Consider the following 14,286-nt stretch of genomic DNA (forward strand, 5'->3'; position numbering starts at 1 on the left):
GCCCTGATTACACTGACGCTTTACAGCGCTGTATCTTGCAGCACTCGGGGGTGTTTTTTCACACCCCTGAGCGCGAAAGTTGCAGCGCTGTAAAGTGTGAGTGTAGCCATGGCCTCAGTGTATTCAAAGGCTCTTGTAAACCGTCAATGTCTCAAATCCTGCAAACAGATTCCCTTGAGCACAACTTTTTAATTTGGAGTCAGTGACACCTCATCATAACAGAGGTATGTGTTGATCTAAACAGTCTTGGCTTCCATTGTCCAAATTTTAGTGCTGCCATGTTTAATAAATTGGCATTTGTCCAGTTACTTGATTACCTAGAAGAAAACATCTACATCTACAACGAGTGTCTGGATGTACCACAGCTGCTGGTATTTCATTCGGCAGTACAAACCTGGAGCCCACCACACGTAGCCTGCTGCCTTTGACATCATAACTCCTGTCCGTGTCCATGCCAGCCTGACACGGCTCAACGAGACAGGTGAACAAGATTCTACAGCCTCTTGTCCTGGAAGGCTCATCCAGTGGTGGCAACCAGCAGTTAGGGCGACCTAGGCTCTGGAGAGATGGTACTGCATAGTAATCAGTTAAAAAAATTTTATAGAGACTTTACGTGTGATATCACCACTTCAACTTTGTTTGACCCACAGTGTTGCAAGTCAAACCATAATGTGTAGGTCGGAACAGGCATCAATGAATCCATTATCCACAGTGAACCCCATCACCACGATGAAGTTAAAAAATACCAGTTGTTTAACCTACACATTGATCCACTAACCTCTAATGTAAAAACATCATTGGACTGAAGAGATATGCATCTTACTCAAATTAGCGATATCATGCACAAAGCAGAAAAGGCTACACACAATCAGGCATGATGGTGACTTAGAAATACTTATGTTTAATGCTTGGAAAGAGATTACTCTTAAGGGTTTAATTGTATTGATTTTGTGTGTGTCAGTTTTATTTTGTCATGTATTTTGCTAAAACAGCCTAAACTTAATTTAAATGCTTTCACATCAGCTACATTTTTTTCCCCAGGGTGTCACCCTGTTGCTATAATGGGGCGGGGGGGGGGGTAGAGGGGAGCTATTAGCCAATATCATATTTCTGACAGTTTTGTATTTTCTGCACTTAACGCTAAGTTCTGTAACTATGAAGCAGACTCCTAGCATGCTTTATGTTCATGCTAAGCTTACAGTTGTTGACTTGTGATCCCTAAGCTGATTTTTGAAAGGTCCATATTTAAAAAGAAACTATTTTCTCTTTGCTAGGAATGGCTTGCTTACGGTCTCAAATAATCTGGTGGGTTGTTTGGAAAATGAGTTAAAAGCTGGTGAGACCAACTCCATACACCAGGATGACAGGATAGTGGAATCATGTCTACTTATGGTGTTTCTCCACTTACTGTTTCTTCTGTCTTCACCTGTGTTGCTTCTGATGGTCTCCATGAGGTTGTGAGCATGTGCAAGGCAAGGAACCATTTTGCTGTTTCGTTTTCAGTTGAGTATTAATTAGTTTTCAGATCTGTGTGAGACCCACCAATGTCGGTGTGATAAATTTTACGTAGCTGTGTGAGTACCGTGATCAGTGACTTGTGCACTCTAAATTAATCAAAAGACTATGGAGTGAGCTGTATATAACTTCTGGTATTTGTAAGTGTAGGAACTGTCAAACGAGATGTATATTTTAAGGTTTGCCAAATAACAGTGTACAAAATACAGGGTATAAAGTGACAGGAATGATTGGTGCAGGTATCTTGGGTGAAAATGTCAGTAAACCTTGAAAAACAGGTGGGGAAGGTAGATAAGAATAGGGAAATTAGGTCTTTGATGTGACTGTGAGATGGGGGTTTTCTGCCTTTGAAAATGTAGGATATAAATGTCAGCTAAGCTCATGATTTTGGAAAAGATTGAAAACTGCTGTGAGCCTGTATCCCCAGCTGGTACAGTGCTAACCTTTTTCTTTTCTGTATTGTGCTGATCTGTCTTTCCTTAATAAACTGACCAGGCGTGGTTAGCTGATGTGCCATTGATCAGTAATTTAAATTGACTCCTCAGTGTTTTGTATAAGGGAACACAACATTTCCCCCCTCCATAGCAGGACTGGGGGCAGCAGCCATTCTCTGGGAAGGGGCAGGGAGTATGTGGTTGGGGAGCTGGGAGATCTGGGGGTGGGAGGAGGTGTTCCCATGGAGCTGTCTTTCCCACTGAAGCATGTTCAGAACTTGTACAGAGGGCTGATGTAAACTCTCTTCAGAATAGTGCTATGAATAAAGTGTTTTTAAAAAATAGAGAAAACTACCAGCACATCCTCTGCAGTGAGTTGTGTGCCTCTGTTCTCCTATTCCTTCAAGGCAATGTCCATCTCCTCTGACCTCCTTCCTCTGCACCATGGGGTGCTCGCCTGCTGGGGTCATCTGGGCATCTCTCACCTCAGCAGTTCCCTCCCATTGCCACATCCTCAGGCTGGCAGCTCAGTCCCCCCTGTTCTCTGCCTGTGTCTCACAGCAGGGCTGAAATGATTTGATCTAACAGAAGTCCTTGGGCTCAGCGTGGCAAGAAGTTGGTGGCCCATGTAAGAAATACAGGGTATAAAATAAACCTTGGTTAAGCAACTGCTTATCTGATTACCTGGCTCACCTTTCTTAGGGTTCTTCTCATGCTGATTGCTTAACTAAAGAAAAGGTCATGGGAGTTGAATTGGATTAAATATCCTTAGCAGCAACTATGAGTTTAGGACATAAGAAGACAAGAATAATGTTGAACTGTGATGTGGCTCCATAAACTAGCACGGTCAATATAATCATGTAGGTTTTCAGAATCAAATCACACAACTGCCATCGAATATGCTTTTACTCAGTCACTCAGAACGGTCTTGCTTATGCCTGTTGGTGTCAGCAACTTTGGTGCTGCTCTCACACCAGAGGAAACACAATCCAAAACTAGAGTAGAAGACAATCTGCCAATTAACTTACATGCCAGTTCACCCGTGGAGGCATAGTAATCAACCCTTGTTACCTGTTTCCCAAGGAGTGAGATTAGCTCCAGGCTCTAACACTCCAAAGTAGCTAAGATGAATTCCTACATTCTAATGAGTCGTGTAGACTGAGTGTAGATCAAGAAGCTTGCCCGCTTGGTCTCATTTGATATCTGTATGTGCCCAGGACTTGACTGGAAGGTGTGCCATGCTGACAATATCCCATAATGTCCTGAACGAATCATATGGAACTAAGAGAAACTTTACAGAGTTAACACCTTTGGGGTACATGGCATTAAAAATGCAGCTGTCTTGTGTTATTGCAGCACTGTATGTACCTTCTCTAGTAGGGAATGGGGTGCTAACTAACTTCCTGCATTATCAGTCTTTGAAGCCCCCTTCCCGAGGAGATACGCATAGACTAGTTCCAGCTGGATTCTCCAGAACCCCACAGACAACAGCTAAGGTGGAGTTGACCCTTTCTTCCTGATCCAGCAAACAGACAGGACCCTTGCTCCATGGAGGGCCCCAATCCTCAGGGGTAGATTGGAAGGACTTGGCCTATGAGGCCTCTTAAGTCTGTGTACTTGTGACTGAAGCTCTGCTGAACTTATGATCAGAAGGAAGCCCCTGGGAGCGAGGGTTGAAAGAGGGGTCTTGCCACAGCCTGTGTAAGAGATGGGTTGAACCCTGGTAAGCTTATTAGTACGTGTGCCAGTTCTTTCATTGGTTTTAATAGTTCTCTGTCATGCTTTGTACCTTCAGAATAAAGTCAGCTTGGTATGGTAACTTGTATTGCTGGCAATTGCTGTTTGTCTCTGAAGAGGAAGCAAGCAGGTCTGTTTGGGCAGCCTGTCTGTGCTGGGAGTGAAGGCAGGGAACTGTCCATCCTGGAAATACCCTGGTCAGAAGGGAGAGAGACCCAGGACTCCACTCAGTAAAGGCAACAGCTGTGGTGCTGGAAGCCTGAAGGTTGGGTGCCCTCACAGAACCACTGATGGCAGATACAGCTACACCTGCCCTGAACTGGGACCCCAGTATGGAACATTAACTATGATAGACGTGCGTACAGTGTTATACCATCTTAGTTACCAGCAGTCATTTGTTCAATGTCAAAGCTACTGTACAACAATCTTGAGTGGAATTTGCTACAAAACAAGAACGTGTTCTGTGACACTGTTTAAAGCTCATACACAAGCATGTATATACTTCCTTACTAATTAGGAACCCAGTTTCAGGAAGTGGTCAGTTGATTGACTTGGGTCATCACCCAAGAGAAAGTCTGTGTGTTACTTACCAGATCTTTGCTCACTTGTCAGCTTTGAGCACTGTTACTATTTACCGTAAGAGCTGACATTGCAAACACAGGTGGAGCAAAGGACGCACACGACCACAGTCTTTTCCCAGTGCATTAGCAGGCAACCTGAATTGCTGGAAAATTAAGACAGTTAAAAGTGCCTATCTGAGACAGATACTTCATGTCACCAGGAGGACTCGAGGATTAGCTCAGGCTCTCTGTCTTCTCCCTTCTAGGTGGCTGTGTGCTGAAGGAGACAGCATGTATTCCTTTTCTTGGAAATGCTGGTGTGGATGTGAAGATTTGAAATGTGCCATCCAATTAGGGAATGAAACATCAGCTTTTGAGGTTTTGCAGCTGGGACTGGAACTTTCTAGTCTCTTCGTGCTGCACATCTTATCACACCAGCTTGTGTAAAACAAGTTAGGCCATGACTGTTGGTTGGTACAATCATCTTGGGACATACCTTGAGCATTGGCTTGTTTGCATTGGTCAGCAATTTACCTCCACAAGTTGCTTTGCAGGGTTTGGACAATTTGTGCAGTTCTGCTTACTCAAGTTGCAGTTCCGCTAACGGCTGAAATGTTCAATTTAAAGTTTATAATTTTATACAGAGACTCTCTATCTGCTTTGATGCTCCTTACACTTGTTTTAGTGTTCAATGCAAAGTCCCTTCAAGATCTGTTGTTCTCTAGTAGGCTGGAACACCTCTATAAATCTTTCCTTTCTGGTCTCCCTATTTTAACAACAAGGTGAGCTATTGGTCTATATGGCTGAGCCGAGTCTGTGCATTATCAGTTGAATTAGGTAGAGGTCTGGGGAAGGTAATCTGTCACAGCTAAACACTAGGTGGAACAGTTTGTTTAGTATTTTAGTCTTGTGTTAAAGATGAAGAGGTCTAGTGAAATAAAAATTACGTATCACTGTTTAAAAGATCTCTCTCTACCTTTAAAAAATCGTGTTAGCTTATTTTTGAAGTTTTGCCTAAATGAATAGCCCAGACTAGAAAACCCCCCAACCACCCTGTCATGGTATAATTCCCCCACTCTGAACCTTAGCGTCCAAAAGATGGGGTACCAGCATGAATTCCTCTAAGCTCAATTACCAGCTTAGTACTTGTAGCGCTGCCACCAACCAGGAATTCCAGTGCCTGGTACACTCTGGTCCCCCCCAAAACCTTGCCCGGGGACCCCCAAGACCCAGTCCCTTTGGATCTTAACACAAGGAAAGTAAACCCTTTCCCTCACCATTGCCTCTCCCAGGCTTCCCCTCCCTGGGTTACCCTGGAAGATCACTGTGATTCAAACTCCTTGAATCTTAAAACAGAGAGGAAAATCCACCTTCCCCCCTCCTTCTCTCTCCCCCTCCCAGACTCTCCCTGAGAGAGAAAGTAATCCTAACACAGAGAGAAAATTAACCTTTCTCTCCCCCTTCCCTCCTTTCTCCCCACCAATTCCCTGGTGAATCCAGACCCAGTCCCCTGGGGTCTCACCAGAATAAAAAAACAATCAGGCTCTTAAACAAGAAAAGCTTTTAATTAAAGAAAGAAAAAACAGTAAAAATTATCTTTGTAAATTTAAGATGGAATATGTTACAGGGTCTTTCAGCTATAGACACTGGGAATACCCTCCCAGCCTCAGTATACAAGTACAAAGTAAAATCCTTTCAGCAAAATACAAATTTGAACTCCTACCAGCAAAATACACATTTGCAAATAAAGAAAACAAACATAAGCCTAACTCGCCTTATCTACCTAGCACGTACTATTCTGGACATATAAGAGACTGTATCAGAGAGATTGGAGAGAAACCTGGTTGCACGTCTAGTCCCTCTGAGCCCCCAGAGTGAACAACCATCAAAAACTAACAACACACACAAAAACTTCCCTCCCTCAAGATTTGAAAGTATCCTGTCCCCTGATTGGTCCTCTGGTCAGGTGACAGCCAGGCTCACTGAACTTGTTAACCCTTTACAGGCAAAAGAGACATGAAGTACTCCTGTTCTATTAACCCTTAACTATCTGTTTATGACACACCCAAATACCTTCTCTAAAGATAGTTGACAAAGATGGGACATAGATCTCTTACTAAGTAAATGAGTGAGCCCTGTTCTACACTGGGTGGGAGAGGAATTGACCTAAGATACACAACTTCAGCTATGAGAATAGCGTAGCTGAAATCGACGTATCTTAGTTCGACTTACCTCGCATACTCATGGTGCAGGATCGACTGCCAATGCTCCCCCTTTGACTCCGTCTCCGCTTCCTGCCACCGTGGCGTTCTGGAGTCAACGGCAAAGCAATTGGGAATTGATTTATCCATGTCTACACTAGATGCAATAAACTGATCCCCAATAGAGCAATAGTGAAGATGTACCCTGACGGTTGCAAGTGGCAGTGGGGGAGATTTAGGTTGGATATTAGGAAAAACTTTTTCACTAGGAGGGTGGTGAAGCACTGGAATGGGTTACCTAGGGAGGTGGTGGAATCTCCTTCCCTAGAGGTTTTTAAGGTCAGGCTTGACAAAGCCCTGGCTGGGATGATTTAGTTGGGGGTTGGTCCTGCTTTGAGCAGGGGGTTGGACTACATGACCTCCTGAGGTCCTTTCCAACTCTGATATTCTACTAGGCTCATCACTTGCCAATTGTAAAGAAAGACTTAAATTCCAAGCATGCTATAAATCTGCTCAGTTCAGGGATTTTACAATATAAAAAAGTAAAATGTTAAAAAGCAAAAGCCATGGTTTTGTGCCTGCATTCGGTTCAGAGATAAGGCTGCAGCCTCTGACATTGTTGTCCCATGCCTCTCCTCCCTTTCTGAATTTTTTTTTGTCTGAAACTGCAACCTTCTCCACATTTGCCTCTTAAATGTCTGTTAAGTTTAATCAAATATAGTTGTACTGTTCCATGGACTATCAGACTAGTAAATAAATACCTTTAACAAAAGCATAGGAGAGAGCACACAATGGGCAATATTTTGTAGCAGTATCTGCAAAGCAACAATTACATTCTTTGTTTTTATCATCACAATCAAGGGCCCCAAAAGAATGATTTTTTTCCCGTTCTTACCGATATAAATATATAACACTTTACATTTTGCTTTTACGCAAGCTGTAACTCTAGATATCTGACAGCATTAAATAATACAAGTCAGTAGATGAGAGAGCTGCGAAATTACTGAAAACAGGTGTTATGATGACAAAACTCTAATGCAGAGAGACGGGGGAAGGGAGGAGTTAAAAGGCACCACTGAAGTGGAAGTGAGTATGAGAACAAATCATGCCAAATCAACCTAATTTCCTTCTTTGACAAGGCTACTGGCCTAGTGGTTAGGGTGGAAGCAATAGCTATGATATATCGATTTTAATAAGGCTTTTGAGACATGACATTCTCACAGGCAAACTAGAGTAATGTCTAGATGAAATTGCTATAAGGTGGGTGCAAAACTGGTTGGAAGAGTAGTTATCAATGATTCACTGTCAAAGTGGGAGGGTGTATCTAGTGGAGTGTCCCAGGGGCCAGTCCTGGGTCTAGTACTATTCACTATTTTTATTAGTAACTTAGATAATGGAGTGGAGAGTATGCTTATAAAATTTGTTGCTGACACCAAGCTGGGAGGGGTTGCAAGCACTTTGGAGGACAGGATTAGAATTCAGAATGACTGTGACAAATTAAGGACTTGGTCTGGATTCGACAAGATGAAATTCAATACAGACAAGTGAAAAATATTACACTTAGGGAGGAAAAATCAAAGGCACAAATACAAAATGGGGAATAACTAGCTAGATGATAGTACTGCAAAAAAAGGATCTGTGGGTATAGTGGATCACAAATTCAATATGAGTCAACAATGTGATGCAGTTGTGAAAAAGGCTAATGTCATTCTGTGGTGTTTTAACAGAGGCATTGTACGTAAGACACGGGAGGTAATTGTCCCGCTCGACTCAGCACTGGTGAGGTTTCAGCTAGAGCACTGTGTCCAGTTCTGGACATTCCATTTTAGGAAAGAGGTGGAGAAACTGGAGAGAGTCCAGAGAAGAGCAAAAAAATGATGAAAGGTTTAGCAAACCTGAGCTATGAGGAAGGGCAAAAAAAATGAGCATTTTTAGTCTTGAGACAAAAAAACTCAGCGGGGACCTGATAACGGTCTTCAAAGATGTTAACGGGCTGTTACAAAGGGGACAGTGATCGATTGTTTGCCATGTGCACCAGTGGTAGGAGTCGAGTGGCTGAGGGCTACTTTGTGACAGACTAGATGCCCTGCTGTCCATAGACCTACCACACGCTCGGGAGGACATGGGGCCACGTGTCTCTTGTTCTTGACAAACTCTAACTTACCAACATGTATGAGAAAAATAAAGCAGAACTAAGTGTGCAAATGTATTTGCCCTTTCAACAGTGATCCCTGGTCTACTATGCCCCAAACAGAAATTCCTCCTTGAGGGAGGCCAATGACTTTCTGAGAGAGAAGCAATTTGGGGACTGTGCAGGTTGTGTTGTAGATGCCCATGGCCATGACCATGGTGATGACCCCACTATAATAGGCTTTTAAAAAGAACTGGATAACCATTAGCCAAGATGGTCAGAGATGGAACCTCATGCTCAAGGTTATCCTAAACCTCTGACTACCAGAGGTCAGGAGCAGAAGACTGGGCGGATCACTCCATATTTGCCCTGTACTGTGCACACTCTTAAGCTCTGTCATGGGCCACTGTCAGAGACCAGATTCTGAGCAAGATAGACCATGGTCTGTGACCCAACATGGCAGCTCCTATGTTTTTTATGATGTGAACCGTAAAATCAGATAGTTGTGTTAAATTTGTGCATGGAGAGTGTTTTAAATATTACCACGTTGGGATGCACACTGCAGTGCCTCTGCAGAATCGCTCAGCTCAAAGACCAGAGCGGGTGGACAAAGGGACAGAGGCAGATGACCCAGCTAGAATGCTAGAGCAAAGACTCAGAACGGCAGGTGGAATGTTGAACACCTTTGTTTCGCTGTATTTCGCTAAAGTCATGCCAATTATCCATATAGCTTCCTGCAAGCTCTTAAACTTCATTTGTGGCAACTTATTTCCGCAGGCACACACGTCATCGTAACTGTATCCCTCCAAACTTTAACCATCGGTGAGTACACGTTTAAAAGTTATTCTACGCAGGCCTTTGAATTGTATTAGCACATCCTCTGCATAGAGCATTATTTGGCATCCCATAATGGCCACATTTACTGCCCTCTAACAGTACCACAAACATTCTTACACATGTAGATGTGGTACTATGTATATGGGCAAAATAGAGCACAAGCAGAACTTACTGTTCTTAGGTGGCACAGCCAGGTAGCTTGAACCTCCCCCTGCCCTTATATGGCACTGCTGGGAACATGACACTTGGAGGTGCCATATAAGGGCATGGCGAAGGGGTGACCTCCCCAGCTGTGCCATATAAGGGCAGGGGGAAGTGACACACCCCTAGCTGTGCCATATGAAGGCATGGGGTTGTAGCGCCCCAGCCCCGGGGCATGCCACAGGAATGAGTGAAGACCGGTTTCCCGGCTGGCTCGGGAAGTCCCAGGGTGGATCATCCCCAGCACTGGGCCCCAAGTGCTTCCTGATTCAGCCCCTCCTGGAGAGGGAGCGGTGGCTCGTTACACATTGGCTCGGCCTTGGGGCTGCAGGATAGACACATGCTGAGAGGCAGAGGGACAGACACACAGACACTCACATGTCCTGCTGCTGCTGCCCATGGGGAGGGGGCTGCCAGGCATGGAGAAAGCAAAACTCCCAAGCTAATTGAAGGTGGCAGCCAGACGGCTCCCCTGCCCCAGAAACTAGCTCCTAGCCCATGGCAAACAGCTCTCCCGTCACACACCCCAGTGGCAGGGGGATGTCAAGACTCAAGCCACTAGTCCAGCCTGACTATCCACCCAGGGACCTGGCAGGGACTCAGCCAGAGGGACAAGGTGGGTGGGGGCGTTTGCCAAGGCAGCTGGCCAGCTTTGAGTCAGAGTCAATGAGCTCATGCTGAGAGGCTGGACCCAGCCCTAAAGAGGCACTGCCAAACCTGGACCGGGAACTCACTGGTGTGCAGACAAACAGGCAGAGGGAGACGGGTGCAGCTGAGATCCCAGGCCAGGACCCTGCCACCAGGTGAGACAATTCTCCCCAGGGAGGAGGGGCCCCTCCTTCCACTCCACCCCTTCCTCCTCTGCACAGCCCCCTCCTCAAGAGTCTATATCCCCAGCAGAGATGGAGACGACTCCCCATCAGGGCCCAGCCAGGCTGTCCCCCCAACCCCAGTCTACTCCCTGCCTTTCCCTAGGGCAGACCAGACTCACAGCTGCCCTGGCGCTATGGGATAGTTACTCCCCTTAGCACCCTGCTCTTGGCTAGAGGCCCCCCCACTTTGCCCCTCCGGGTTGTGGCTAATGATTTTCCAGCCAGGGCTGTTGGGTGTGCCCTGAGATTCCCTGTCGGGACCCAGCAGGCTTTGGAGAGGCACCCAACGTGACTGCAAAACCCAGGGGCTGGTGTTTGCTCTGCACTCAGAGCCGCCTTTGGAAAGAGCTGACAGAAAGAGCGAAGGAACAATTCTGAACCTGAGACTGGGGGAGACTGGCTAGCTCAGCGGGGGTGGGTGGGTTTCCCCCTCTCGGGGGCACTGGGGGATGGGGCTTTGGCTGGCTGAGACTGCTGCTCTCCCTGGAAGCTCAGGAATGTGCTGTGCCCTGGCATTCGGTGCCACCCTCCCTTCCCTGGGCAGCTGGGGAATCCCCTGCAGGCAGTGACTCAGGGTGGTGGAAACCAGGTAGGACGCAGGTAATCCCAGGCACAGACACAGCCCGAAAGGGGAACCCCGTGAAGAATGAGGGGACCCGGCTCAGAGGGGACCCAGCCTTAAGGGAGCTGGTGCTGGGGGGTCTTCTCCCTAATAACTCTGGGCTCAACACCCTATCCCTGACCCTGGCACCCCGATACTCCTCCCCGAGGGTGAGCATGGTCATGCCTGGAGCAGGGCAGGGCAGGGCTGTGGCATGTGACTATCCGTGTTTCTGTCCCGTAGGTGTCCCCGCAGCCTCATGCTGGGGGAGCCCTCGGTGCCCCATGGGGGAGGAGATGGCACTCAGCGTGGGGAACGGCTGTGCTGGGAAACCCACAGAGGATGAGGCAGAGACTGTGGTGATGATCCAGGAGGGGCCCTTGCGGCCTAAGCCATCTGCCTGGACCCCACGTCCCCGTGCCCTCCGCAACCTGGCCATAGGCAGCATCATCTGTGGCTGCTCCTGCCTGGGGGTGCTGGCCCTAATCTATGCTGTCAAGGTGAGGGGGGCTGGGATACAGCAGGGAGGATGGAGACATGTCTCAGTGCTGAAGGGTTCTGGGAGTTGGGATATAATAGGGTGAGGTGGGGCTGGGGCCATGTCTTGATGCTGGATGTTCCCAAGAGCTGGGATATGGTGGTGGTGGGGGCACAGGGCCCTGTCTTAGTGCCAGGAACTGGGATGTAGTGGGGGGCACAGGACCATGTCTTGCTGCTGGGGGCTACTGGGGACTGGGATTTAGCAGGGGGCATGGGGCCAGGTCTCACTGCTAGGAGCTACTGGGAGCTGGGATGTACCGGAGGTCACAGTGCCACATCTCAGTGCCAGGGGCTACCGGGACTGGGATTTAGCAGGGGGCATGGGCCCGTGTTTCAGAGCTGGCGGCTACTGGGGACTGAGATTTAGCGGGGGGGCAGGGGGCCACATCTCGGTGTTGGGGATTACCAGGGGCTGGGATATAGCAGTGAGGGAGGATGACAGGCTGTGCTTCTGGTGACTTTCTCTTTTCTCCCCAGGCCAACGAGAAGCGGAAGACAAACTCTCCTGCCACGGATCTCTGGGCCCGGAAGTCCTTTCGGTTCTCCCTTCTCAGCATCGGGGTCTGGGTGTCTCTGCTCATCCTGGTACCGCTGCTCATGGGACTCATCTCCTACCTGATTGCCAGGGCAGAGTGATCTCCTGCTGCATTCTCATCGGCTCTGGGGGATCAGGGGGATTCCCAGATCTGATTTTTCTCTCCTGGGACTGCAGGATGGGAGTTGCCCTGGCTGCATCTCACCACAACTGGCCTGGAATCTCCCCAGCCCTGCCAGTTCTGAAGCAGCTCCAGCTTCTCCATGGCTTGGGACTGAGACTTCAGAGAGACCAGGGTGGGGAGTAGGACAGGATCGTCCGTGATTGTCTATTCCCAGCAGAGATGGTGATAAAGGAACCTAAAAACATCAAGGAAAAATCCAAGGCTGGTAGGGCTAAGGACCAGACTGATTCCATTCCTAGACGGAGATGGTAAAGCTGTTAATAAGGATATACAAAAGGTGCTTTGTATTTGGAGAGAAGCAGGATGATGAACTCCTATCATATGAGGATGATGAAGTACTTTCCAGTCCATTAATGACCGAGGAGGATGTTAAACAACATCTACTAAACACGTTCCAATCACAGACCCAGGAAACATGTCCCCAAAAGCCCTAACAAAGTTGGCCGTGGAGATCGCAAGCCTGCGAATGTTCATTTTTAATAGATGTTGGAATGAAATTCCAGAAGACCGGTAGAATGCTAATACTGTGCCGGGCAAGCAGGGTGACCAGGGGAATTATAAGCTGGTTAGCATGACATCAATCCTGGGAGACTTAAGTGAAAAGCTAATAAGGGATTCCATCAACAAAGACTGAAAAGATGTAGTTAAAGCCAGACCGCACTGTTTTATGGAAAAGACATTTTTGTCAGACAAAGCTGATTAAATTCTTTAACAAGGTTACAAATTTGGTTGATAAACGCAGTTGGGTAGCGGTAATATATTTAGGGTTTTTGTAAGGCAGTTGACTTAGACTCACATGACATTCTGATAAAAAATATAGCACAATGCAACAGCAACAGAGCACAAGTTAAATGGATTAAGAATGGGCTTACTGGCAGCTCTCAAGAAGCAGCTGTCAATGGGGAATCATCCCTGAATGGGGCTGTTTCTAGCGGGGTTCTGCAGAGATCGGTACTAGGCCAGACACTATCTGACATTTTCATCAATGATCTGGAAGTAAATAGGTGCTGATAAATTTGCAGAGTGTCCAGCCTCTGTTCCGCTGGACACACAGAATTCACAGACCTGCTCTTTGCAAAGGAATGCTACACCTCAGCTTACCACAGGATCACTGCTCTGCTTAACACCCAGCACTCCTCTTTGTTTATGGCGAAAAGAAGTACAGTGAAAGCAAACAACAGCAATTCATATAATAGCAAGTAGGTAAAAGTATTAGAAGCAATGGGCTACATTTAAAACAAAATCATAATTTGCTTTCTAGCGTCTAGATTTAAATAACGAGACACTTTCCTGGTCTAATGACGATTAGGTCACCTAAAGTCTTTCTCCCAGTGAGCAACAAGCAGGCCGGCTGTGATCCTCCATTCATAAGACAAAGCGGGCATGCAGCTTGTCCCTTCTGTGAAGGATACCGTATGTCTCTCTGCATGCTCCTCCTGATATACCAGACTAATGCTTTGACCTTAGTCATAAACAGGACAACCTCTCCTATTGTGTGGTGCTGCTTCCTGTAGATTTTGTGATCTCTTGTTGAGTTTGCAGTCTTGATTAGCTGGTGGCTCGGGATGCTGATAGATTTACATTGTAAGACACACAATACACAATGGTCAGCCAGGGAGAGATAAGCACCTCCACCTTCAGTTGACCTGTCTTAACTTACACACATGAAGACCACGATGTTTGGTACAGAAACATAACTTCTTAAATATTATTATCATTTTGCAAAAATTAGCTGATTAGCAGCATACTGGTTTAGCACCCTTCACTGGTGAATTATTATGCATATACCACCCCCAGGGGGTGCCTGTTAACCTCTGTGCATCACTTATGTCATCTGTCAGTTGGCGCTAAGGGATCTCTGGGTCAGAGTAAGCTGAGCCCATTCAAACAAAATAGGTCCTAATGTAATGCTGACAGCCCCCGGTCGTCAGTGAGCAA

At 46.7% G+C, this 14,286-nt stretch overlaps 1 protein-coding gene across 2 annotated transcripts; it reads left to right on the forward strand.

Moving 5' to 3' along the window:
• The first annotated feature begins 2 nt into the window (after nucleotides 1–2).
• TMEM265 (transmembrane protein 265) lies at nucleotides 3–13,342 on the forward strand. 2 transcript variants are annotated; one of them, XM_050957035.1, is made up of 4 exons: nucleotides 3–2,577; nucleotides 9,356–9,400; nucleotides 11,333–11,589; nucleotides 12,107–13,342. In XM_050957035.1, the coding sequence occupies exons 3-4, from the start codon at nucleotides 11,374–11,376 to the stop codon at nucleotides 12,263–12,265; spliced, it is 375 nt and encodes a 124-aa protein (XP_050812992.1). In that variant the 5' UTR covers nucleotides 3–2,577; nucleotides 9,356–9,400; nucleotides 11,333–11,373; the 3' UTR covers nucleotides 12,266–13,342. The 2 variants fall into 2 exon arrangements, with proteins under 2 accessions (XP_050812992.1, XP_050812991.1); XM_050957034.1 differs by lacking the exons at nucleotides 3–2,577; nucleotides 9,356–9,400 and adding an exon at nucleotides 9,412–10,419.
• Nucleotides 13,343–14,286: the final 944 nt, after the last annotated feature.

Source organism: Gopherus flavomarginatus, chromosome 5, assembly GCF_025201925.1.
Source record: "Gopherus flavomarginatus isolate rGopFla2 chromosome 5, rGopFla2.mat.asm, whole genome shotgun sequence".
Classification (NCBI taxonomy): domain Eukaryota; kingdom Metazoa; phylum Chordata; order Testudines; family Testudinidae; genus Gopherus; species Gopherus flavomarginatus.

Excerpts from the sequence above, each read along its gene's own strand:
- TMEM265 (XM_050957035.1), top strand. The coding sequence starts at position 11,374 with ATGGGGGAGGAGATGGCACTCAGCGTGGGGAACGGCTGTGCTGGGAAA. Across the intron at positions 11,590-12,106 it reads CCCTAATCTATGCTGTCAAG|GCCAACGAGAAGCGGAAGAC; the intron begins GTGAGGGGGGCT and ends TTTTCTCCCCAG.